Source organism: Hyla sarda, chromosome 8 (genome assembly GCF_029499605.1).
Source record: "Hyla sarda isolate aHylSar1 chromosome 8, aHylSar1.hap1, whole genome shotgun sequence".
Lineage (NCBI taxonomy): Eukaryota > Metazoa > Chordata > Amphibia > Anura > Hylidae > Hyla > Hyla sarda.
This window is the reverse complement of record NC_079196.1, coordinates 22,763,012-22,790,972: the sequence shown is the minus strand read 5'-3', so window position 1 is coordinate 22,790,972 and position 27,961 is coordinate 22,763,012. Positions and strand designations below refer to the sequence as shown.

Genomic DNA, 27,961 nt, shown 5'->3' with positions numbered 1-27,961 from the left:
TGCAAAACTACAACTCCCAGCATGTTGGAATATATAGTAGTATTTAGGTCAGTGTTTCCCAACCAGGGGTGCCTCCAGCTGTTGCAAAACTACAACTCCCAGCATGTTGGACTATATAGTAGTATATAGGTCAGTATTTCCCCACCAGGAGTGCCTCCAGCTGTTGCAAAACTACAACTCCCAGCATGTTGAACTATGTAGTAGAATATAGGTCAGTGTTTCCCAACCAGGGGTGCCTCCAGCTGTTGCAAAACTACAACTCCCAGCATGTTGGACTATGTAGTAGTATATAGGTCAGTGTTTCCCAACCAGGGGTGCCTCCAGCTGTTGCAAAACTACAACTCCCAGCATGCCCGGACAGCCAACGGCTGTCCGGGCATGCTGAGAGTTGTAGTTTTGCAACAGCTGGAGGCACTCTGTTTGGGAAAATCTGGTATAAGTTAGGGTGCAACATTCCAGGAGTTGGAGGATTGGTTGGATAAATACCGGCCATTGCATTGCCGGTATTTTTAATATAAAAATACCGGCAGGGTGGCCAAAATACCGGTTGTGCCGGTAAAATACAGGCCAGGTGGCAACTCTAGTCACCCAGTCTGTGTGGGGAAGATACAGTAGGACCAAAAATACAGCTTTCCTGAAAGCTGGAGCACGTTGTCTATAGCTGACCAGGCATCTTCATAGACGGCAATGCATTCCCGAGCGGATTCCACTGAAACGATGAACATGTTCATTCTTTTGTCAAAGATCGTAATCGGAATTGACGCGGCAGTAGCATCTGCCATGGAAATTCTACAGTGTGTTTGGTGCAGCAAAATCCCACAAAAAAAACAAATAAATTTCCAAGCCAAGTTTTTCTGAGTCCGCTCAGAAATTCTGTCATGTCACTCGGCCTATAGTAATAGTTACCACCCTTTGTATGGGAAGACATCCTCTCTGGGCGCCATTTCGCCCTTAGAGCAGTGTCTGTGTCTGGGCCATGGCCTTGGAGACAGGACAACATATTTATGTGTTATATACTCCCAAAAAATCCTCAAATCTGGTGACTTTTAGGTGGATTTGCTGACAGGTCCTCAAGGGTTAAAGACTTAAAAGGCCGTTTTGTGAATGTGACCTCTAAGCACCATGGAGAGGGTGTATTACATGCATGGGTGACTTCATGATGGACTCAGCAGGTGACATAAGCGTATCGGAATAGATGCATTACCTCAGAGAACCATTTTGGCTTATATGCGTACATGTCATACGGCAGTGAGGTGCTATTGTGGCGCAGTAGTGCAGTTGCCTATGGCAACCAATTTTCCTGAGGCTCTCTCATTGTCAATAAAGGATCTTGGTGCAGGTTTCCATGGCTACCAATTAGGTGGTCCCTTTTATTTAAGGCCTCATTCACATCCATTGTTGACATTACTGTGGTGTGCCACGAGGGTGCGATGAGGTGTATGGGGCAGATGTTGTAGCCCCGGAGCAAGGTGTTATTAACCCCTAAATGTTCATGATGCCAGGGTGTGGTTTTCCTAAGTAACCACCCGAAGGTAGCTCTGCTATCCCTAGGTTAGGCAGGGTAAAAATAGTCTAAGACCAGGTTAAGGTTAACGGTAGCTTTACTGAGGTAGACCGATGGTAACAGTCTTTACAGCTGGCCAGGAAAACTTTTGATATTTTATAGATTAATGTGTGCAGAGTAACTTTCCAATAGCATGTTATTAAAAAAATATGCTTCTTTCTATTTCATTTTCCACTTTGAAAAAATGACCACTAGGGGTCTCCCTACCAGTCCTTTTTTATAGATTTCAGACTCATGCTGGAGTCCTAAATCTCAGACTGCAGCCGGGACACAGACAAACTCCTGGCAGGAAGCAGTGCTGAGTTTGTCTGTGTCCTGGCTGCAGTTTGAGATTTAGGACTCCAGCATGAGTCTGAAATCTATAAAAAAAAAAGGACTGGCATACATTAATCTATAATATATCAAACGTTTTTTTGATGAAAGGTACCCTTTAAACATGTGACCACATTATCATGTGATTAACTCAAAGGTCCTTAAAGGTCCTTTATACATAATACACCTTATATACATATAAGACTATGGGGAAGACACTGCAGGAGAACCCCTAGGACACAGAGGGACTCAACCTGACAGGGCCTAAGTACTGTACGAGATTATATCCCGTACTGGGACATCACATTACATTACCTGAATATAGACAAAGACTAAGGGGTATTCTGGTGTATATAATGGTGGGGTCGATTGCACAGAACATAATGTATTTGTAACATTTGTGGCTCAAAAGGGTGCAGTTAGATTTTAAAGAGGCCTTACAGAGGGTTAAAGGGGTACTACGCCCCTGGCATCTTATCCCCTATCCAAAGGATAGGGGATAAGATGTTAGATCGCCGCGGTCCCGCTGCTGGGGACCCTGGGGATCGCTGCTGCAGCACCCTGCTATCATTACTGCGCAGAGCGAGTTCGCTCTGTGCGTAATGACGGGCGATACAAGGGCCGGAGCAGCGTGACGTCATGGCTCCGCCCCTCATGACATCACGGCCCGTCCCCTTAATGCAAGTCTATGGCAGGGGGTGTGACGACCGCCACGCCCCCTTCCCATAGACTTGTATTGACGGGGGCGGGCCAAGATGTCACGAGGGGCGGAGCCGTGACGTAACCATGCTCCAGCCCCTGTATTGCGCGTCATTACGTGCAGAGCGAACTCGCTCTGCGCAGTAATGATAGCAGGGTGCTGCAGCAGCGATCCCCGGGGTCCCCAGCAGCGAGACCCCGACGATCTGACATCTTATCCCCTATCCTTTACATAGGGGATAAGATGTCTAGGGGCGGAGTACCCCTTTAAGAAACCGTGCTCTGTAAACACATCGTAATGTTGCGTGTAAATCCGACCCCAGGCCCTACGCTACATTCTGACATGTTACCCCTAAATCTTAACATTTGTGATGCAGTCATTGTTCTTAAGGACACATTGGGGGAGATTTATTAAAACCAGTGAGAGACAAAAAGTGGAGCAGTTGCCTCTAGCTACTCATTGGGGGAGATTTATCAAAACCTGTCTAGAGGGGAAGTTGCTGAGTTGCCCATAGCAACCAATCAGATCGCTTCTTTAATTTTAAACAAGGCCTCTGCAAAATGAAAGAAGCAATCTGATTGGTTGCTATGGGCAACTGGGCAACTTTTCCTTTGCACAGGTTTTGATAAATCTCCCCCATTGTGTTGTTGATTTCATTTTCACAATGAAATTTGAATGGTTGCTATGGGCAACTGCTCCAATTTTTCCTTATGGCGGGGTTCACACACTGAAATCCTGTTTTAACATATACATTTTATACACTTGAAGAAAAAAAACTATACGTTAACGGATGATAAAAAAAAAAAAACAGAAGCTGCTGTATGTCACTGGCTAAGGGCGCCCTTACATATATCCGGCTATCTGGTAGAAAAGCGCTGGGGGGGGGGGGGGGGGGGAACTGATGATTGGACTAATCCCATTCATTTGAATGGGACAGTTAAAATTTATCGCGTGCCTCAATTAAGATGCCGGATCAGCGGACAGGGCTCCATCTTGCAGTGTTTCCCCATCCGGCCAACAGAAATAACCGGGCACTGGACAATTTTCAGTCAGTTTAGCATTCAGTCCAAATTCTATAGGAGGAAAGAGGTGGAATTCATCATTTTCATAGAAATTTGCTCAATTTTTCTTTTCACGTGCACAGTTTTTCTCCGCCAGGGTTTCTGTGTCCAATATATATATATATATATACAGTGGTCCCTCAACATACGATGGTAATCCGTTCCAAATGAACCATCGTTTGTTGAAACCATCGCATGTTGAGGGATCCGTGCAATGTAAAGTATAGGACAGTGGTCTACAACCTGCGGACCTCCAGATGTTGCAAAACTACAACACCCAGCATGCCCGGACAGCCGTTGGCTGTCCGGGCATGCTGGGTGTTGTAGTTTTGCAACATCTGGAGGTCCGCAGGTTGAAGACCACTGGTATTGGAGGTTATACTCACCTGTTCCCGCCGCTCCGGACCGTCACCGCTCGTCACCACTGCCCTGGATGTCGCCCTCCATCGCTGTCGCCGCGTCCCCGGGGTTTCCCCGACGCTTTGGTAAGGCCTCTTCTTCCCCGGCATCCTCGCTCTCCGTCGCCGCCATCACGCCGCTACGCACGCCGCTCCTATTGGATGACGGGACGGCGTGCGCAGCGACGTGATGACGATGATGGAGAGCGCCGACAATGCAGGGGATCCCGAAGAGGACGCGCCGGAGCCCCGAGGACAGGTAAGTGATCATCAGTGGACCACACGGGGCACCGTAAACGGCTATCCGGTGGCAGCTGAAGCAGTCTGCGCTGCCGGATAGCCGTTTATGCGATGGCCCCGACATACAAAAGCATCGTATGTTGATGCTGCCTTCAACATGCGATGGCCTCTGAGAGTGATCGTATGCTGAAATGATCATATGTCGGGCCCATCGTAGGTCGAGGCGTCACTGTATATATATATATATATATATATATATATATATATATATATAGCAGTGTTTCACAACCAGTTGCAAAACAAAAACTCCCAGCATGCTAGGAGTTGTAGTTTTGCAACAGCTGGAGTCACACTGGTCGGGAAACAATAGACAATACAGATTTTTTTTTTCCACTCTACAGAGACAATACGAATATGTCAAACTCAGCTCTGCTACATCTGTGCACACATACACACTTTTGGTCCCTGCATTTATTTTTGTGCTCCATTTGGTGCTTTTCTAACACATTTCTTTGCTGTTTGTCTTTTCTTTTTCTTTTTTTTTTTTTCTCCCGGCAGGTGATTATTGAGTTTTCAGGCCCCTCATCATATCCCGGGCAATCACTCGCCAGCAGGAAAATGAATTCACTTAGATAAGCTATCTTATGGCTAATGCAGGAAATTGACTCAATCAGACAAAGGCCGAGTCCAGCAGGGACCGAAGTGAGGAGGCTGATGATGTTATCACCACCGGAGAATGGCTCCATGATTGGAGGACTCATTATAGTAATGGGCCAACACTCGGTGGCTCATTGTGGGGCATCCTTTTTGCAGGGGCCCCCCCTATAAGTGAACTGGATATATACATTTATTTTTCCCAAAAATTTTTGCAGCCCCCCCCCCCCCCCCTATAAGTGAACTGGATATATACATTTATTTTTCCCCAAAAAAATTCTCAAAATACATACTGATTCATAGCAGTGTCCAATGTTTTTAGTACATATAAACAATTAAAGTATTCAAAACGCTTGACGCATTTCTTGACCATTCTAGCCCCTTCTTCGGGTCCTAAACAAGGGGCCAGAATAACCCAGAAACATGTTGCAGGTTTTTAATACACTTAATATCTATAGCTATGGGTGCTGTGTCCACAGCACCTTATTCGGCAATCTAAACCCCCATCTAAAATCTTATTTTTGGAGGATTCTACATAGGGGAGCAATCCTTGTCTGTTTGCAATGGAAAACATAGGCCTCCTTGCCTGTAACATGTTCTTACAAGTCACCTCCGAATACATATACGTCTTTCCATTCACTGACAGCAAGAAAATGATGAAAACAGAGCAAAGTGCGTTGGTGCATTCACACCTTGTTATGCCCCAAACAATGTCCTTTCGGACGACCCTTCCATATTTAAAGGGACGGCGTGCCGTTCTTTGTGTGCTAATGCTAGTGAGTTTAGTAAACAGAATCCCTGTGTGTGTCCTGTTGTGACTGCGTTGTCTGCGCCTCAATTACGGCACTTAGCGGATAAGACCCAGAATCTGTCAGACCTCGCTGATCGAATTAGTCTGGATCTGCGGCTGTCATGTTCTTTAGTGGTGTCAGAGGCTGCACAGACGCCCAGGACTGGAAAATTCTGTATATTCATAAATAAATCCCCTTAAAAAGGGGACATTCCCATTGAACGAGTTGATAGATTATGTACAAGTTATGTGCAAGTCTATAACTTCCCCATCTTAATGCTATCAGTGTTTCCCAACCAGGGTGCCTCCAGCTGTTGCAAAACCACAACTCCCAGCATGCCCGGACAGCCTCTGGCTGTCCGGGCATGCTGGGAGTTGTAGTTTTGCAACAACTGATTGGGACACATTGGCTAAAATGGAGACCTCCCCCCGTTAAAGGGCATTTCCTTTGAGTCATTTAAGTCTGCCTTTTATTCGGATGTTTCCTTCTTATATTTACTTCTACGAAAGCTAAAAAGAAACTTCCAATATGGCTGAATATATTTTCTTCCCAATTTAAAGGGTTTTTTCCAATGTGAAAAGCCATTTATTAGACATATCTTTTGATAATAAGATGCTAACAGTTTTGCTGGGGTCCCCAAAATTCTGCTGCAATCTGTAGGGGTAGCAAGTGTTTAAAGGGGTACTCCACTGGAAAACTTTTTTTTTTTTTTTTTTTTAATCAATTGGTGCCAGAAAGTTATACAGATTTGTAAATGACTTCTATTAAAAAATCTTAATCCTTCCAGTACTTATCAGCTGCTGTATATGCTCCACAGGAAGTTGTGTAGTTCTTTCCAGTCTGACCACAGTGCTCTCTGCTGACACCTCTGTCCATGTCAGGAACTGTCCAGAGCAGGATAGATTTGCTATGGGGATTTGCTCTCCTACTGCTAAAATGGACAGAGGTGTCAGCAGAGAGCACTGTGGTCAGGCAGAAATAAAATTCAAAAAGATAAGAACTTCCTGTGGATCATACATAAGCTGATGAGTACTGGAAGGATTAAGATTTTTTAATAGAAGCAATTTACAAATGTGTTTGACTTTCTGGCAGTTGATTTAAAAAAAAAAAGTTTTCCAGTGGAGTACCCCTTTAAAAGGGTACTCTGGAGGGCAAAAAAGTTTTTCAAATAAACTGGCGCCAGAAAGTTAGACAGATTTGTGAATTACTTTTATATAAAAATTTTTTAATCCTTACAGTACTTATCAGCTGCTGTATGCTCCAGAGGAAGTTGTGTAGTTCCTTCCAATCTGAGCACAGTGCTCTCTACTGCCACCTCTGTCCGTGTCAGGAACTGTCCAGAGCAGGAACAAATCCCCATAGCAAACAGTTTCTGAAATTCTGCCGTAATTAACTGCCTATTGTCCCATTCACATGGCAGAATTTCAGAAACTGTTTGCTATGGGGATTTGTTCCTGCTCTGGACAGTTCCTGACACGGACAGAGGTGGCAGCAGAGAGCACTGTGCTCAGACTGGAAAGAACTACACAACTTCCTCTAGAGCATACAGCAGCTGATAAGTACTGTAAGGATTAAGATTTTTTTATATAAAAGCAATTTACAAATCTTTATAACTTTCTGGCGCTGGCGCCAGTTTATTTGAAAAAATGTTATGTCTGGCGGAATTATTCCACGTAATTCCGCACAGAAACATAGTAATTCCGTGTGAACATAGCCTAAGGCTTAATTACTACTGTGTTGCAAAATTATGCATTTAAAAAAAAAAGTATGTCACCATGAAAAGTTTGGAAAGCTCTGGTCTAATGTGTATGGGGGCCTCCAGACTCTCCTTCGTCAGATGATGATGGGGAGGAAGAGGATCAGGCAAGGTGGGTTTCAACTAAACAATCCATTCAGTCTTGAAGAGATAAGCCAATGTCAGAAGAGTCTGGCAGGGGCATACCCCTCCTCTATCCGAGCCAAACATTAAAGGGGTACTCTGGTGGAAAACAATTTGTTTCATATCAACTGGCTCTAGAAAGTTAAACAGATTTGTAAAATACTTCTATTAAAACAAATCTTAATCCTTCCAGTACTTATCAGCTGCTGTATGCTCCACATGAAGCTATGTAGTTCTTTCCAGTCTGACCACAGTGCTCTCTGCTGACACCTCTGTCCATGTCAGGAACTGTCCAAAGTAGAAGTAAATCCCCATAGAAAACCTCCTCTGCACAGTTCCTAAAATGGACAGAGGTGTCAACAGAGAGCATTGGGATCAGACAGAAAAGAACTACACAACTTCCTGTGGAGCATACAGCAGCTGATACGTACTGGAAGGGTTAAGATTTTTTTTAAAGAAGTCATTTACAAATCAGTATAACTTTCTGGCACCAGTTGATTTGAAAAAAAAAAAAAAATTTCACCAAAGTACCCCTTTAATGTAAATGGAGGAGAATCAGCTGTCAGAGGAATGGGCGCATGTGTATAGGTTCCTGTAGATTTCATTTTCCCCATTGGAGAATGCGCTGGGCACCCACAATCTAAAAATGGGTTAAAAAGAATATTCCCATAAAGCTAACACCTATCCACAGAACTGAGCATTGGGGGTCCGACTGCTGGGACCTCTACCGATACTGATAAAATAGGGACAAAATTGTCCCTGAAAAGAATGGAGCACACCGCACCTGCGCAGCCACTGCTCTGCTCCATTCATTCTACATTGGGTCAGCGCTCGGCAATGTTTGCCCAATTCTGTGGCTGTTTGTGGGATCGGTTGGGGCCAAGTGGCAGGGTTCCTATTCCTAGCCATTGGGGACTTTTTTTCCCAGTGTCCGTGACTAGTGTTGAGCGCGAATATTCGAAATGCAAATTTTTACTGCGAATATCGCCACTTTGCGAATATATAGAATATAGTGATTTATGTTCGTGATGACAAATATGCGTATTTTTTAGATTTTTTTTATGCTAATTTATTTATGCGAATTTATGCAAATTCATGCAAATATCAGAACTTCCAGACTGGAAACTGATCCCTCTCTTCTAGGGGAAAGAAATAATTGCGCATGCGCACTATGCAAATTTCATTACGAATTTTCGCATGAAAAAAAGAGAATGAACATAGCGAATAAGCTAATTTTGCGAACATAGGACAAATATTCGTTCACATATTCGCAAAATATCGCAAATTCGAATATGACCCCGCCGCTCATCACTATCCATGACTACATTTACATGGGTCTGTTTGTATTTTGGCAGGTCATGGTCATTGGAATTTTCATCATTTTACACGTGTCTCCGGACACTGGCCTTTTGGATGTTGCAAAACTACAACTCCCAGCAGGCATGCTAGGAGTTGTAGTTTTGCAACAACTGACGGACCACAGTTTGGAGACCACTGGGATAGGGGATAACAAGTTGATCGGTGGGCGTTCGATTGCTGCAACTGGCATGCTGGGAGTTGTAGTTGTGTTTTTTTACAGACAAATTGTAAAACCATAATTGATCCTAAAAATGATAATGTAATACATGCCTACAGCCCAATATAGCAATATAAATGGTCAGATCAATGGTCTCCAAACTCTGCCCCTTCAGATGTTGCAGAACAACAACTCCAGACAGAGTGTCGGGGCATGCTGTTTTGCAACATCTGGAGGTCCCCAGTTTGGAGACCACTGTTCTATCCAATGCATAATGGAAAAACTTCAGATCGTAATACCCCTTTAGTTAAAACTGAATCTCCAGATATTCCAGAACTACAACTCTCAGCACTTCCGGACAGCCGTTGGCTGTCCAGACATGCTGGGAGTTGTAGTTCTGCAAACATCTGGAGATCCACAGTTTGGAGACCACTGTTCATATAAATGCATAATGGAAAACTTCAGATGGTAATACCCTTTAATACTTAATTAATACTGAACCTCCAGATGTTGCAGAACTAAAACTCCCAGCACGTCCGGACAGCTGTTGGCTGTCCGGACGTGCTGGGAGTTGTAGTTCTGCAACATCTGGAGGTCCCCAGTTTGGAGACCACTGTTCTAACCAATGCATAATGGTAAACTTCAGATAGTAATACCCCTTTAGCTAAAACTGGGCCTCCAGATGTTGCAGAACTACAACTCTCAGCCCTTCTGGAGAGCCATTGGCTGTCCGGACATGCTGGGGGTTGTAGTTCTGCAACATCTGGAGGTCCCCAGTTTGGAGACCACTGTTCTAACCAATGCATAATGGTAAACTTCAGATAGTAATACCCCTTTAGCTAAAACTGGGCCTCCAGATGTTGCAGAACTACAACTCTCAGCCCTTCTGGAGAGCCATTGGCTGTCCGGACATGCTGGGGGTTATAGTTCTGCAACATCTGGAGGTCCCCAGTTTGGAGACCACTGTTCTGACCAATGCATAATGGAAAACTTCAGATGGTAATATCCCTTTAGCTAAAACTGGACCTCCAGATGTTGCAGAACTATAACTCCCAGCACATCCGGACAGCCGTTGGCTGTCCGGACGTGCTGGAAGTTGTAGTTCTGCAACATCTGGAGGTCCTCAGTTTGGAGACCACTGTTCTAACCAATGCATAATGGAAAACTTCAGATGGTAATACCCCTTTAGCCACAATGAGGCAGTGATACCTGCAGATCTGCTGATGCCCGCAAACTACAAGTCCAAGCATGCACTCCAGCATGAACGGACATGTCCAACACCAAAGGGGCCAACTCTGCTGCCCAAACTAAAGGACAAGGGACGGCATTACCATTTGGTGTATGGGCGGCCTGGGGGCAGTCACAGGCATTGGATATGTATACGACTTTATAATGACTGAGAATCCAGTTCTGTGTATAGGAACACAACCTCAATTAGCAAATGGGCCCCCAATACACAACCAACCTCCCCCCATATCAAGACCAAAACATCAACCATGTAAGGTGTAAGGAAAAGAGCCCAATTTACACACAATTCACCGACAATAAAGACATTTATATGTAACACACTGTAATTGCCTAAAATATCATGCAGTAACATAAAGTCATTATGCAGAATAGAGAAAGAGAAAATGTAGTGCAAAAAAGATGCGAATTTTAGGAAATTTTTTTGCACGTGTGTTTTTGTTTTTTGGTTTTTTTTTTTAATGTCCGTGGCACACTCTAGGTGTAGCATTTTTTAGGCACTTTTGCACGTGTGTTTTTTTTTTTTTTATTTATATATTTTTTTTAATGTCCGTGGCACGCTCTAGGTGAAGCATTTTTTTTGCACGTGTTTTTTATTTTGTTTTTCTTTTCTTTTTCTTTTTATGTCCGTGGCACGTTTTTTCTCCCTTAGGCCTTGCTCACACGACAGAATTTCCGAGCACAATCCGGCAAAAAAATTTGTCTCGGAAAATTCAATTGGATTCTGCTGTACCGTGCACATGGTAGAATCTCCGCAGCAGATTTTTTCGTGGTGGAAATTCCGATTCCGGTCTTCTTTCGGCAGAATCTGCTCGGAAATGTATTGTCGTCTATGGAGCGGTCCTAGTGCCACCAGAATTTCCGGGCAGGCAAATATTTCCACGATCAGCTACTTATGTCCTATCCTGTCGGATAGGGGATAAGTACATTTTCACAATAGTTCTCCTTTAATCAAACTCATTTCTTAAAAATAAATCCTTTAATCACATGATCGCTGAATCTAATGATGTGTAATCACATGATCGCTGAATCTAATGATGTGTAATCACATGATCGCTGAATCTAATGATGTGTAATCACATGATCGCTGAATCTAATGATGTGTAATCACATGATCGCTGAATCTAATGATGTGTAATCACATGATCGCTGAATCTAATGATGTGTAATCACATGATCGCTGAATCTAATGATGTGTAATCACATGATCGCTGAATCTAATGATGTGTAATCACATGATCGCTGAATCTAATGATGTGTAATCACATGATCGCTGAATCTAATGATGTGTAATCACATGATCGCTGAATCTAATGATGTGTAATCACATGATCGCTGAATCTAATGATGTGTAATCACATGATCGCTGAATCTAATGATGTGTAATCACATGATCGCTGAATCTAATGATGTGTAATCACATGATCGCTGAATCTAATGATGTGTAATGGGAAGATTTCATTATTTTCTTAATATGCAGAATAAATGTATTATAGAGAAATTCTTGATTCTGCATTGTTCAGGCGCCGCTGATCTCCGGTTCCTTCCGGCATGCGATACCGCGATGTCACATATCGATCACCTTAGATTATGTCATCATTATCAGGTTTGAATTGTTGCAGAATTATGTGAATGAGGCTTGAAGAATTCTATATACTTGGTGCCATAAAAAAAACTATTCAGAAGAATGGAAATTATTTTTACCTGCAGAATTTGTTTTGCAATAAACCTATTATATTATTATTTATTTATTTTTATATGCTTTATTTGGATGTTATAGTACCTCATTTTGAAAGTATTATATTCTATAGAACGGTTTTATAGTAACTCATTTTGGATTTAATATATACTATAGTGCTGTTTATAGTAACTCATTTTGGATGTATTATATTCTATAGAACGGTTTTATAGTAACTCATTTTGGATGTATTATATTCTATAGAACGGTTTCATAGTACCTCATTTTGGATGAATTATATACTATAGTGCTGTTTATAGTACCTCATTTTGGATGTATTATATTCTATAGAACAGTTTCATAGTACCTCATTTTGGATGTATTATATACTATAGTGCTGTTTTATAGTACCTAATTTTGGATGTATTATATACTATAGAACGGTTTCATAGTACCTCATTTTGGATGTATTATATACTATAGTACGGTTTTATAGTACCTCATTTTGGATGTATTATATTCTATAGTACGGTTTTATAGTACCTCCTTTTGGATGTATTATATTCTATAGAACGGTTTTATAGTACCTCATTTTGGATGTATTATATACTATAGAACGGTTTCATAGTACCTCATTTTGGATGTATTATATTCTATAGTACGGTTTTATAGTACCTCCTTTTGGATGTATTATATTCTATAGAACGGTTTTATAGTAGCTCATTTTGGATGTATTATATACTATAGTGCTGTTTATAGTACCTCATTTTGGATGTATTATATTCTATAGTACGGTTTTATAGTACCTCATTTTGGATGTATTATATTCTATAGAACGGTTTTATAGTAGCTCATTTTGGATGTATTATATACTATAGTGCTGTTTTATAGTACCTCATTTTGGATGTTAGGTATCTTGGTTCCAGGGCTCTGCCCTGGAACCAAGATACCTAACATCCAAAATGAGGTTTCCACAGTATACAATCATAGGCAGATATAGACGTTAGATGCAGGTCAACACCATCCACTTAACCTATGGAAGTGATTCCCAACCAGGACTCTTTGGGGTTCTGGGGAATCCGGTTCGGGGTTCCCCCATAAGGCTGAAATACCTTTCCCTGAGAATAGAAATACGGTATTGACCTATGGAGGTCACTAGCATTAAGCTATATTACGTTAATAGGGGGTCTCCACTGTCCAGGTCCTATGAAGGAGCAGTATACCCTAAACTTTAATGCTTTACAATAGGAATTTTTGATTTAGAGATATAAACTCTTAATGGCTATAAGTGAATTGCTTGATCTGAACAGAGGGGTACAAGATGCCTGTCACCTTCATGTGACCTTGGTGGTTTCGGGCCTGTACAATAGTAAATGCCTAACCTGGAGATATCTGTCAAGACTCGGTCAATACAAGTGTTTAAACAACACAGACTGAGTAGTCTGGGGCAGAGATGTGGAGGATGAGGATCAGGGTGAGGATCAGACATAATACTCATGTAAGACACCCCCCCCCCCCCCCCCACCCCCATATCTCTGCCCCCGACAATGGAGAAAATATAAGCTAAACTGTTGTATGAGGGGTTTGACTTAAAGGTAGTTATCTGGTGGGACTGTTACCCCAAGATTTGTAGGTATCAAGTGCAGAATTTACCCCAAGGACTAGAAGAACCAGGTAAGGCTGACACCTTGATGATTGGAAGTGTGAGGTAAGGTTGTTACCCCGAGATGTAAGTACCAGGTGAAACTGTAACCCGAGGACCAGAAGATCCAGGTGGGGCTGTTACCCAAGGACCAGAAGATCCAGGTGGGACTGTTACCCCAAGGACTAGAAGATCCAGGTGGGACTGTTACCCCAAGGACCAGAGGATACAGGCGGGACTGTTACTCCAAAATTGGATGGACAAGGTGAAGCCGATACTCTGGGGTTTAGAAGCATTGGGTAGGGCTATTACTCAAATGCATAGAATAGATGTGGGTAGGTGGAAGGGTTTCCTTTCCTTCCAGTGAAGATCTGCGGCAAGGAAGCGCTACACCGACGTGAGGACACAGAAGTTGGGTGCAAAGTAGTAGCATTTTTGTTAGGAGTTATAAAAAGTAACATACAGGGGTGGTCCAGTCACTGTCATCTATTGTCAAGTCAACATGGCCTGCACTAAAGTATCCAAAACCACTGCAAGTCCCAGCAAGCCCTTCAGGTCTCTGAAGTCACTGGTCACCTCCGTGGGCCCGCTACACTGTATAGACTTTACCGTCTGTCACTTAGTAAAGCTACCGCTGTCCGCAACATGGCGTCGGAGCCATTATTTCCCCTGTGCCTAGCCCAGGATCCAGCGGTATACCTTCGGTTGGTATTGAGGATAAACCACGCCCTGGCATCACGAATACAAGGGGTTCAGGCCATCTGCCCCTAGGGTAATTCCATCACACCCCATACCACAATGTTAGTGATATCTACATGGGGCATTTTGTTTTATGACCATCCCATAACCCCCAATGATTTTGTGTATTATGAATCTCTATGACGTGCGCCACAGATACCGCGTCCTCCCTTCCTGCCAGAATATAATGTCTCATTTCCATCACAATGCCATACAGGTGCCAGGCACAAGCCCCCATTGTCCCCACCTCTGCCTCTTTACATACAACAGTTTCGCTTATATTCAACACCTAATACACAAAGAATAGATACTCAGAGCTCCATAACATCTACATAACATACGTCTAACGGTATAATATGACAATAATCCCCCATGATACAAGCATCACAGACCTATCTGTACTCCGGCCATAAACCATTACAAGAGATAGAAGACAACGGGGATTTGTCTGTATTCAATGATCACATAAGAGCCCCTACCGCTCCGCACTGCGTACTGGGGGAGGGGAGGCGTCACACAATAATAGGCACAAGATGGATGATTTTTTTGTTTTGTTACCTATTATCATCCATGTCACCTTACATGGCTCGTCTCACTTTAATATTAGCAAATCTATGTACAGATTTTATTTTTTTAATCTTTATGCATTAAAATACATTGAATTATGAAAGCTGATAAGGATGATTCTTAATGATAATAAAATACAAAAATATTTTTTACTCACCTCCGCTATCACTGTGACAATGCATCCAAAAAATAAATAAAAAATGTTAAAAAATAAACAGACATTTTTATTTTGAATTTACCTGCAATTTTTCATGAAAATAATATTGACTTCACAATAATACGTCAAAATAGAAAATAAATTAAATAAAGTATAAGTAAAATACTTAATAATGGTTGTTAAAGGGGTACTCCGGTGGAAAACTTTTTTTTTTTTTAATAAACTGGTGCCAGAAAATTTTTAAATTACTTCTATTAAACAAATTTGTAAATTACTTCTATTAAAAAAATCTTAATCCTTCCAGTACTTATTAGCTGCTGAATACTACAGAGGAAATTATTTTCTTTTTGGAACACTGAGCTGAATCGCGAGCACAGTGCTCTCTGCTGACACCTCTGTCCAATTTAAGAACTGTCCAGAGTAGGAGAAAATCCCCATAGCAAACATATGCTGCTCTGGACAGTTCCTAAATTGGACAGAGATGTCAGCAGAGAGCACTGTGCTCGTGATGTCAGCAGAGAGCTTTGTGTTCCAAACAGAAAAGAATTTCCTCTGTAGTATTCAGCAGCTAATAAGTACTGGAAGGATTAAGATTTTTTAATAGAAGTAATTTACAAATCTGTTTAACTTTCTGGCACCATTTGATTTAAAAAATAAAAATAAACAAAGTATTCCACCAGAGTACCCCTTTAATGTTGTTATTTTTATTTATTATTATTCAAAAATGTATTCTTGCTTAAAGGGGTACTCCGCTGCTCAGCATTTGGAACAAACTGTTTCAAACGATGTAGCTGGCGGCGGGAACTCGTGGCGTCATAGCTCCGACCCCTCCTGACGTCACACCCCCACCCCCTCAATGCAAGTCTTTGGGAGGGGGCGTGACGGCCGTCACGCCCCCTCCCATAGACTTGCATTGAGGGGGCGGGGTGTGCCATCATGAGGGGGTGTGGCTATGACGTCACAAGCTCCCGGCACCGGCTCTAGCGTTCTGAACAGTTTGTTCCAAATGCTGAACAGCGGAGTATCCCTTTAAGCAAGAATACATTTTTGAATAATATTAAATAAAAATAACAACATTAAAGGGGTACTCTGGTGGAATACTTTATTTATTTATTATTTTTTTTATCAACTGGTGCCAGAAAGTTAAACAGATTTGTAAATTACTTCTATTAAAAAAATCTTAATCCTTCCAGTACTTATTAGCTGCTGAATACTACAGAGGAAATTCTTTTCTTTTGACATCACAAGCTCCCAGCGCCGGCTCCAGCGTTCTGAACAGTTTGTTCCAAACGCTGAGCAGCGGAGTACCCCTTTAACTATTGTCTTCCATATGAATATTTATACAATTTAAACACATTCAAGGGTTATAATGTCAATATTTATTTACTGTACACTTTAAAACGCTCCCATTGTTTTGAGGGGAAATACATTTAAAAGTGCGGCACATACTTTTTCGCCACCTTTTTCGAATAATGTGAAGTTATTTACTGTTACTTGTTTGATCCCATCTTTTTGCAGAAATATGCATTGGAAATGCTTACAATATGCATCCCATTGTTTTCAAAGGAAGTGCGCGCTATAGTTTACACATATTTTTTCCGTCGCCTATTTCTAATACATTGGAATATGTGACATGTCACTTGTTCCGCTTATATTCCTTGCAGAATTGGACACAGTGGGGGGGGATGTTGGATTTATAATGGGGGCAGCAGATATTGCTGCACAAGCTTGTGTGTTCCCAGTTGCTGTGCAAAATTTATCATGTGGTCCACGTTGCTTCATAAATTGGCGCAAATGACAGGAAGCCCCTGGATAGTGCAAAAACAGGGTCACTGGAAATACATTTGTGCATAAAATGAATGATAAATTCAGTGCGCCGACCAGTGTATCTTCAAACCACCACCCATACAAGCGCACGGCAAGAAAAACGACAAAGACAGCGCAGACAACATGGAGATAGCGCAAAATCTGACAATAGTTTTGTGTGCAAAAAAATATGTATATATGGCACCTATAGAAGTCTATGGAGGTAATACCTTTGTCTCCGATTTCATACAGACATATTCCAAAGGGTTCTTTTTTTTTTCTACTTGATTCCTAAGGAATCTGAGACATAACAAAAATGTAGCCTAATATTATGAGTATTTGCATATTTGCATATTCGCTTATTCGCAAGAAAAAAAAAAGAATATTTGTTGTTCCGAATATATACCACTATATTCTAAATATTCGCGAAATCGCAAAGTGCCGATATTTGCGGTAAAAATTCGGCATTTTGAATATTCGCGCTCAACACTAAGTATGATACCCTAGAGCAGTGCTCTTTAACCTGTGACTCCACATCTGCTGCAAAACTATGACTCTCAACAGCTGGAGAGCCACAGGTTAGAAACCACTACCATACAGACTCTGTGCACCACCATATATGCTCTTGTAAATGGCTCTGCTATGCCCCTAATAATAATACAGTATTTTAGTAATAATAATAATACGTTTTATTATTATTAATAATAATAATTATTATTATTTATTCATAGAATACTGATGCCAGTGCCTCTATCAGTGCTGCTACTAATGCTGGTACTACTATTTATTAATATTATTATTATTAATAATAATCATCATCATATACTACAGCTAGTATTGCTACTATTAGTGATGCCACTAATATTTATATTTATATTTATATTATTATTATTATTATTAATAATAATAATTTTGTTAATATTATTATTATTATTATTATTATTAATAATAATAGAATACTACTGCTAGTACTGCTACCATTAGCAAAGCAACTACTATTTTTTTATATATTTATTAGTATTATTATTTTTATTATTATTAATAATAATCATCATCATATACTACTGCTAGTATTGCTACTATTAGTGATGCCACTAATATTTTATATTATTATTATTATTATTATTAATAATTTTGTTATTATTATTATTATTATTATTATTATTATTATTAATAATAATAGAATACTACTGCTAGTACTGCTACCATTAGCAAAGCAACTACTATTTTTTATATATTTATTAGTATTATTATTTTTATTATTATTAATAATAATCATCATCATATACTACAGCTAGTATTGCTACTATCTGTGATGCCACTAATATTTATTTCATATTATTATTATTTTTATTAATATTATTAATAATAATGATAATAGAATACTACTGCTAGTACTGCTACCATTAGCAAAGCAACTACTATTTTTTATATATTTATTAGTTTTATTATTTTCATTATTATTATTAATAATCATCATCATATACTACTGCTAGTATTGCTACTATCTGTGATGCCACTAATATTTATTTCATATTATTATTATTTTTATTAATATTATTATTATTAATAATAATGATAATAGAATACTACTGCTAGTACTGCTACCATTAGCAAAGCAACTACTATTTTTTATATATTTCTTAGTATTATTATTAGTATTATTTTTATTATTATTATTAATAATAATAAAATACTACTTCTAGTACTGCTACTATTAATGATGCTACTATTGCTGCTACTACTAATTATTATTATTTTATAATAATAATAGTAGTAATAATAATAATAAGAAGAAGAATAAAAAATTAAATAAGTAAAGAAATAAATAATCATTCATAGTACTCATGCATCTTGTTCCAGCTGTACATTACATGGCACGTCTGCATACAGCTCTGCACATCTGCATCCAGCTGCCTCCATCCCCCTATAGTTATACAATATAGTTATTGATGCCTGTTTGCAGAATTGATGGATATATGACCAGGACACCCTATACAGCCCATCCAGTGCAGCATAGCCCCCCATGTACATGAGCCCCCATGGCTGTGACAGTCCTGCAGGACTGTTTTGAGCTGTTTTGGAGCTGATGTTTTTTACAGATGCTTATCTGACACACAAAGCCCCTGCCAGCTGCAGGATAAACAACAGGAGGTCCTGGAGCACAATCTGCAGCTATTGTGAGGGCACTGGATGGGCGGCCCATGGGTGGGTACTTATATATAGAGCTCTGCTGCCTGCATCCTTCAGCCAATTCACTCTGTGCTGAGGACTGAGAGAGTACTACACACAGTCACAGGGACTCACTGAGAGACAGTGCCTGCAACCAGCCACCCTGGAAACAGACATGGAGCTTGTAAGTACTCAGGACTATGGACAGATACAGGGGGTTCTGACTCTCATTCACTTTGTGCTACTTTTTATTTTGATCCAGCAAAGTGGGACTCTCTATAGTAAATTTCTAGTAACCTGCTAGTAATATTGGAAGGTTGCTAAATGCAAAGATTAAACAGAAATAATACAATTTATACTCTTAGATGGAGTAGGTTTTGTTGCAAGAGTTGTTGCAAAATTGGGAAGGAATCAGAAGATACATTGTAACCAGGCAGTAGAACTGTAAGTAGATTTTTAGCAAAAGGAATGTCCAACAGTGGTCTTCAAACTGTTTCCCTCCAGATATTGCAAAACTACAACTCTTAGCATGCCCGGACAGCCGTTGGCTGTCCGGGCAATGCTAAGAGTTGTAGTTTTGCAATATTTGGAGGTCCACAGTTTGGAGACCACTGTTGTAAATGGTCCAGGAGGTATTTGTGGTGGTATCAGGAATGGAGTTGGTGGCTCTAAGGACCACTTACAGTCCAGCTTGGCTCTGGGAGTTGTAGTTTAGAAAAATCTGGAGGTCCATGGTTTGAAGACCATTTTTGTAAATGGTCCAGGAGGTATTTGTGGTGGTATCAGGAATGGTTGTGGTGGTATCAGGAATGGTTGTGGGGGCCATCAGGACCACTTACTGTCCAGCTTAGCTCTGGGAGTTGTAGTTTTGCAATATCTGGAGGGAAACAGTTTTGGAGACCACTGTTGGAAATGGTCCAGGAGGTATTTGTGGTGGTATCGGGAATGGTTGTGGTGGCCATCAGGAATGGTTGTGGTGGCCATCAGGACCACTTACTGTCCAGCTTGGCTCTGGGATTTGTAGTTTTGCAATATCTGGAGGGAAACAGTTTTGGAGACCACTGTTGGAAATGGTCCAGGAGGTATTTGTGGTGGTATTGGAGATGGAGTTGGTGGCCATCAGGACCACTTACAGTCCAGCTTGGCTCTGGGGCGTTGTAGTTTTGAAAATTCTGGAGGTCCACAGTTTGGAGAGCACTGTTGTAAACGGTCTAAGGAGATATCTGTGGTGGTATCATGGATGGAGCTGGTGGGCTTCATGACCACTTACTGTCCAGCTTGGCTCTAGGAGTTGTAATTTAGCAATATCTGGAGATCCACAGTTTGGAGACCTTTTTTTTTAAAATGGTTCAAGAGATATTTCTGGTGGTATCATGGATGGAGCTGATGGTCATCAAGACCACTGACTCCCCAGCATGGCATATATATATATATATATATATATATATATATATATATATATATATATTATTTTATTTTATTTTTATTTTTTTTCCGTATTGGGGTACACAGTTCGGTTCTTCATTTTTTTCCCCTCAACTTCAGTGTTTTTGTTTGTATTGGGGCACACAGTTCAGTTCTTTACTTGTGTATTGTTCGTCGCATTGTGTCGTGAGACGTTCTACTCGGAAAAACAGGGAAGAGAGCGAGTTGTAGTAAGTCCCTTGTGTATGTGGGATGTGTGAGAAAGACACGCGTGTCTGGTTCTTTAACTTGTATACAGAGGAGATGAACTGGTGCTATATTTGCATTTTTGGAAATTACCTAAAACTTGAGGAACGTGGCCATGTCCGCATTGGCAGCATTGGCATTTTGCATCAGTTTTTGCAAAGCATAAGCATGGAACCTATACAAAGATTGGATGCTCTTCTGTGTTTTTTCGGATCTACTTCTAGTTTTGGCTTGCAAGGTGTTGACAGCTATAATGGACAGATTTGCACCCTTTTCTGTGTTTTGGACCCAGTCCTGGTTTTGGCTAAAAATACTGACCAATCCTGTCTTTTTTGCCTCTTTAAAAATCCCGCTTTGTCTTTTAAGTCCCTGCCCTAAAATCGTTGCATTGTGCAACTTCCCCTATGAGTCTATACTACTGGTCTTACACATAGGTATCTGGCTGACCTCATCCACCAAGCAAGGAGCTTATCATGTAGGGCGGTGGTCTTCAACCTGTGCCCCTCTCTGGCCGTTGCAGAACTACAGCTCCCAGCATGCCTGGACAGCTGAAGGAAGTTGTAGTCTTGCAACAGGCACAGGTTGCAGACCACTGATGTAGGATCATAAAAATGATCAATAAGTGGTCCTCATAGGCCAGCAAACATAATGGGTCCACTAAAAACTTTATATCAGTAAATTAACACTAAACTTTGGCAAATGGCAATAAGATAAGGATTGGGGGTTATTTACTTGTTACTATCATGTTAAAAAAAAGTTTAAATTCCAAACCATAAATTGCATGCATTGATTTGGTATAGATCAGATGTAGGAAAGAAATTTGGGTGGTCAAATAGGGACTCGTAATAGGAACATTGAGAGTATGAGATTCTGTAAGTCTCAGCTAGGGGGCAGCATTACATTCGTATTGTCAGCTACCCGGTAGACTGCCGCACCTAATGATATGAACTGTGTCTATCCTTTTATTAGTTACTGTAAGTGTCTTTTTAGTGCCCATTTGGTCTTTAGTATATCGTAGAGCCACAATGTCTAGTAACCTGTTGTTGAAGTAGAAGAACCTTATTGCACAGTCCCCATTTGCTCCCTTTGACTTGTCTTGTGCATTGAAGCTGTCAGCACTTGTCCCGCAGTTGGGTTGGTGTCCGTCACTCGCCATCTGCCAGCTGAACCATAAAGTGTTTGCATTTGGATTTTTTAGAAACAAACCTTGTCAGCTGCAGCACGGGTGAATATTTGTGCGTTCCTGTAATACAAATATTGCACACTTAATAAAAAGCACAAGCCAGATTTCGTGTGTTAACGTCTGAGAAGTATGGCAGGGGTCATCACTAGTGTGTAGCCATGAACCATCACTTCTTTCATATGTAAAGTGTCCCCAAGGTGTCACGTCACACCCTGCTCTCCTGCGACTAAAGGGGATTTTGTAGTTGATTCTCGGTATCACATTCTGCCTTAAAACTTTGTACCGAAAGTGATAACTTATTTTTGTCTTTCTTTCACAGTTCTCTGGGTCGATAGATTTGATGGATGACAATGGTACAGATCCAAATAACACCGAAGACATGGATTTTGATCTGACGGGACCATGCTATGCTGAAGAGAACAATGACTTTATACGAATCTTCCTTCCCACCATCTACTCCTTCATCTTCCTTCTTGGAATTATCGGTAATGGACTGGTGGTGCTGGTCATGGGCTATCAGAAGAAGTCCAGGACCATGACTGATAAGTACAGGTTGCATCTTTCTGTGGCTGACCTGCTGTTTGTGTTCACGCTTCCGTTCTGGTCTGTGGATGCCGCCATTGGTTGGTACTTTAAAGAATTCTTATGTAAGGCTGTCCACGTCATTTACACGGTCAACCTCTACAGCAGCGTCTTGATCTTGGCCTTCATCAGCTTGGATCGCTACTTGGCGATTGTCCATGCCACCAACAGCCAAGGATCTAGGAAGCTATTAGCAGAGAAGATTGTCTATGCTGGAGTGTGGCTTCCGGCTATTTTGTTGACTGTGCCCGACCTTGTGTTTGCCAGCGTGACAGACATCGATGGCAGCTATGTGTGTGACCGCATCTACCCAGTGGACAGCCAAAAAGACTGGAAAATTGGGTTCCGTTTCCTCCACATCACAGTGGGACTTGTCTTGCCCGGACTCATCATCTTGACTTGCTATTGCGTCATCATTTCCAAGTTGTCTCATTCAAAGGGCCATCAAAAACGCAAAGCCTTGAAGACCACGGTGATCCTCATCCTGGCGTTCTTCGCATGCTGGCTCCCGTATTATATCTGCCTTACCATTGACACCTTTGGTTTACTTGAACTCTTGAAGTTTGATTGTTACATCGATAACATGCTTCACAAGTGGATCACCATCACCGAAGCCCTGGCCTTCTTCCACTGCTGCCTCAACCCCATCTTATATGCCTTCCTCGGGGCCAAATTCAAGACCTCTGCCCAAAACGCCCTTACGTCTGTCAGCAGAGGGTCCAGTCTAAAAATACTTTCCAAAAAGCGTGCTGGACTTTCATCCGTCTCGACAGAGTCAGAATCCTCCAGTTTCCATTCCAGTTAACAGAGTCTGGAGACCAAGGACTTTATTCTTTGTAATATATATATATATATATTTCTTATTGACTGAGAGGTATAAACCTTATTTATACAGAAATTTTTTCTTTTTTTTTTATATCTTTATTGTAGGCCGGGCCTAAAGACTATTGATTGGTTCACAATAAACTAGTTACATTTGTCCATTACAGTGCCAAATTTATTGTCTCTGTACAGGGACCCTTCCTGCATCTCATGAATGTGACGCTTTTATAGACCTCCCTCCTTCTCTTTGTACTGAACAAAGGACAAACCTGTATGGTTAATGCATTATACCCTCCACCCCCCCCCCCCCATACCCTCCCGCCATGTCTGTATATTTGTACAGATACTACCGTACTGTCTCGTGTGCTATTTATTCTGTGTGTAAGTAGGATAAGGACATAAATAATATAGTACAAGGGCTAGCTAGCACCAGTGTTGTCGTCGTTTTTTTATGGGGATCAGTGTCGGTGTAAGATCGGATTTTATGTTCCATGTAGTAGAATAGAGGACAATGGCCAGTGTGTATTGCAGTATAAATTTTTCCAGGGACCTACATAGGACATAGGTCCTGCAGCAGAAAGCAGAGGCCCCTCTCCTGTATCACTCCACCACATCCAGGACAACATTTGGTCCTCCATATGGTGCTTAAGCCTAGCTCAGTGGGACAACACTCATTAGTAAGTGGACTGGGGCCCTATCCCAAGGCCCCTTGGGTGGCACCTATGTTTCCTTTGTAACAACCCACCATTGGGTAAAGCAGCTGACCTCAGAGATCTCAGGAACTATAACATTGGACCAGTTAGATGTCTTAAGTTCTCATTAATAGTATGGCCCTCAAGGCCATGACATAGAAGTACCCTTGATGCCCCAAGATCACATAGAGTAATATATTACAAGGTATTGATATACAGTGAAACCTCTTTGAGAAGACCACCCACAATTGCATTGAATAGTGGTCTCCTCTGGGGGTGGTCTTCTCAAAAAAATAGTTATGATGCATAATCTATAGTGACCTGGAGGTCCGTCACATAAAATCTGCTCTGGAAAATGGGGCAGTTTCCTCAAAGTGAGGAGGGGGGCTGGGGGGTTTGGGAGAGAGGTTTTACTGTATATAATACCGGTGGACTGATGGGTATGTCTATATCCTCTGGGTGATATTGGTTACTGGGCAAAAAGACACTTCAGAGCTATTATTGATGCAGAAGACAAGGCTGAGGGTCACTGTGGATGTACTGCGCCATGTTGTATGTGATTGCACTTATATGATATGACTGTTAACCTAGGTCTTATGTTTCCGATTCAGTATCGCCGTCCTTACAAGCCACATACTGAACGTTGTATAGAGTGTTTCTTAATAAATTCTTAAGAAATGAAATCACCATTGTGTTTGTCTTCATTGGGATTCAGTATTTAAAAAAAAAAAAAAAACTGTGAAAGTAAAAGAATATGTATATAATACACACCTCAGCTGCTGCAGAACATCATAACACACCTCAGCTGCAGCAGAACATTATAGTGCACATCTCAGTTGTGGCATAGCCTGACAATACAAACCTGAGCTGCTGCAAAACATCATTACACACACCCCAGCTGCTGCAGAAACTCATAATACACACACCTCTGCCGCTGCAGAACATTATAACACACACCTAAGCTGCTACAGAACATTATAATGCACACCTAATTTGGGGCATATCCTCACAAAACAGACCTGAGCTGCTGCAGAACATCATAGCACATACCTCAGCTTCTGCAGTAACTCATAATACACGCCTCAACAGCTGCAAAACATTGTAACACACACCTAAGCTGCTGTAGAACATCATAATGAACATCTCGATTGTGGCATATCCTCACAATACAAACCTGAGTTGCTGCAGAACATCATAGCACAGACCTTACCTGCTGCAGAAGATCATAATGCACACCTCAGTTGGACCATAGCCTTATAGTACAAACCTAAGCGACTGCAGAACATCATAGCACCCACCTCAGCTGTTGCAGAAGTTCATAATGAACACATCAGCTGCTGCAGAACCTCATAAAACATGTCTCAGCTCCTGCAGAACACCTTCCCAGCCGCTTCAGAACACCTAATAGTTGCATTTTCTTGTACTGAATGTGAAGAGGGGCCTCTATAAAGAATAATACAACCTCTACTGTAAATCATCGAGTTCGGTGACCTGAGACAACTCGCTGCCCCATGACCTGTGACCTTTCCCATTTTGTTATGATTACTGTGATGTCCCAGTACAGGATATCATTCCACAGTCCCTCACCTCCGCTCACCTGCAGTGTTCCCCCATAATGTAATTAGTTCTACATTGAATGTAAAGGACCTGTGATATGGTCACATGGTTATTGATCACATGATAATGGTTGTCACATGTTAAAGTCACATGCTTTTTTACCCAGAGAGCACCAGGTGACCAGGTGATCGGCAGCTAGCCTATGGGCTCCTTGCTCAGCCCCCTTTATAAGGAAGGGAGGAGCTGCAATCTGTCTCTTACCCCACACCCAAGTCCAGTCCAGACGTCTCAGAGCCAGTGTCCAGCACATCTGGAGGCCTCAGGCCTAAATTGCAGCCACAAGTCAGTAAGTCAAGTCATCTCTGTCTGTTGTCACCATCTTCAGTCAAGTCTATTATAGTCAGCTTGGCTGTGCTAAAGTCTGTCAAAGTCACTGCAAGTCCCAGCAAGTTGCGAGGTCCCCTGTGTTACTGATCACCTCTCTGGGATCCTGGCCGAACTGTAAAGACTGTACCATCTGTTTACCTCAGTAAAGCTACCGTTAACCCTGACCTGGCCTTGGACTCATTTGCCCTGCCTAAACCAGGACTAGCAGTGCTACCATTCGGGTGGTTCTCGGTTAAAACCACGCCCTGGCGTGACGAACACAAAGGGGTTAACAACACCTGCCCCTAGACTACAACACCTGCCCCATACACCTCACTTCACACCCCGTGGCTTCGCCACATTACCGACCCAACTGCCCAAATCTCTGTTTGTAATTTCCTATTTCATTTAATTCAATCTAAACAGGATAAGCTTTTTTTATGCAGTTTTGAAGCCAAAGCCAGGAATGTCTTCCAATTGGAGGATGTGTATAAAGGAAAGAAAGAGACTTCTTGCTTTGGCTTAAAAACTGATAAAAAATAAATAAAAACCCTGATTGTTGTATAAGGCTGCATTCACACTCGACATTTTGATAGCACGTTTTGATGCAGCTTTCTTTCTCTCTTTCTCTCTCTCTCTCTCCTTTTTCTCTCTCTCCTTTTTCTTTTTCTCTTTCTCTCTCTCTCTCTCTCTCTCTCTCTCTCTCCTTTTTCTCTCTCTCTCTCCTTTTTCTCTCTCTCTCTCTCTCTCCTTTTTCTATTTCTCTCTCTCCTCTCTCTCTCTCTCTCTCTCTCTCTCTCTCTCTCTCTCTCTCTCTCTCTCTCTTTCTCTCTCTCTCCTTTTTCTCTTTCTCTCTCCTTTTCCTTTCCCTCTCTCCTTTTTCTTTTTCTCTTTCTCTCTCACCTTTTTCTTTTTTTTCTCTCTCTCTCTCTCTCTCCTTTTTCTCTCTCCTTTTTATTTTTCTCTTTCTCTCTCTCTCTCCTTTTTCTCTTTCTCTCTCTCTCCTATTTCTCTTTCTCTCTCTACTATTTCTCTTTCTCTCTCTCCTTTTTCTCTCTCTCTCTCTATCCTTTTTCTCTCTCTCTCCTTTCTCTCTCGCTCTCTCTCTTTCTCTCTCTCCCTCTCCTTTCTCTCTCTCTCTCTCTCATTTCTCTCTCTCTCTCTCTCTCTCTCCTTTTTCTCTCTCTCTCTCTCTCCTTTTTCTCTCTCTCCCTCCTTTTTTCTCTCTCTCTCTCCTTTTTCTCTCTCTCCCTCCTTTTTCTCTCTCTCCCTCCTTTCTCTCTCTCTCTCTCTCTCTCTCTCTCCTTTTTCTCTTTCTCTCTCCTTTTTCTCTTTCTCTCTCTTTTTCTCTCTCTCTCTTTTTTTCTCTCTCTCTCTTTTCTCTCTCCTTTCTCTCTCTCTCTCTCCTTTTTTTCTCTGACTCCTTCTCTCTCTCTCTCATTTTTTTTTCTCTCTCCTTCTCTCTTTCTCTCTCTCCCTCCTTTTTCTCTTTCTCTCTCTCTCTCTCCTTTTCTCTCTCTCTCTCTCTCTCTCTCTCTCTCTCTCCTTTCTCTTTCTCTCTCTCTTTCTTTCTCTCTCTCCTTTCTCTTTCTCTCTCCTTTCTCTCTCTCTCTCTCTCTCTCTCTTTCTCTCTCTCTCCTTTCTCTCTCTCTCTCTCTCCTCTCTCTCTCTCTCTCTCGCTTTCTCTCTCTGCCTTATTTCTCTCTCTCTCTCCTTTTTTTCTCTCTCTCCTTTTTTTCTTTCTCTCTCTTTCTCTTACTCTCTCTCACTTTCTCTCTCCTCTCTTCTCTCTCTTCTCTCTCTTCTCTCTCCTTTTTTTCTTTCTCTCTCTCTCTCCCTCTCCTTTCTCTCTCTCTCTCTCCTCTCTCTCCCTCCTTTTTTTCTCTCTCCTTCTCTCTCTCTCTTTTTTTTTCTCTCTTTCCCTCCTTTTTCTCTTTCTCTCTCTCTCTCTTTTTTTTCTCTCTCTCC

General features: G+C 41.5%; 1 protein-coding gene and 1 long non-coding RNA gene across 8 annotated transcripts in view; one reads left to right on the top strand and one right to left on the bottom strand.

The window, feature by feature from the left end:
• The window catches only part of LOC130284404 (uncharacterized), a 101,914-nt gene that overhangs the window by 19,330 nt on the left and 54,623 nt on the right, over window positions 1-27,961 (bottom strand). For 2 of the 6 annotated variants that reach the window (XR_008847015.1, XR_008847016.1), the window contains exon 3: window positions 15,143-15,153. The exons of the other annotated variants lie outside the window; for them this stretch is intronic. This is a non-coding gene — a long non-coding RNA (uncharacterized LOC130284404). The remainder of the gene's footprint in view (window positions 1-15,142; window positions 15,154-27,961) is intronic. 6 annotated transcript variants of the gene reach the window in all.
• On the top strand, window positions 19,183-24,753 carry CXCR4 (C-X-C motif chemokine receptor 4). Of its 2 annotated transcripts, none has more exons than XM_056534722.1 (2): window positions 19,183-19,304; window positions 22,294-24,753. In XM_056534722.1, the coding sequence occupies exons 1-2, from the start codon at window positions 19,296-19,298 to the stop codon at window positions 23,359-23,361; spliced, it is 1,077 nt and encodes a 358-aa protein (XP_056390697.1). In that variant the 5' UTR covers window positions 19,183-19,295; the 3' UTR covers window positions 23,362-24,753. The 2 variants fall into 2 exon arrangements, with proteins under 2 accessions (XP_056390697.1, XP_056390698.1); XM_056534723.1 differs by lacking the exon at window positions 19,183-19,304 and adding an exon at window positions 20,805-22,016.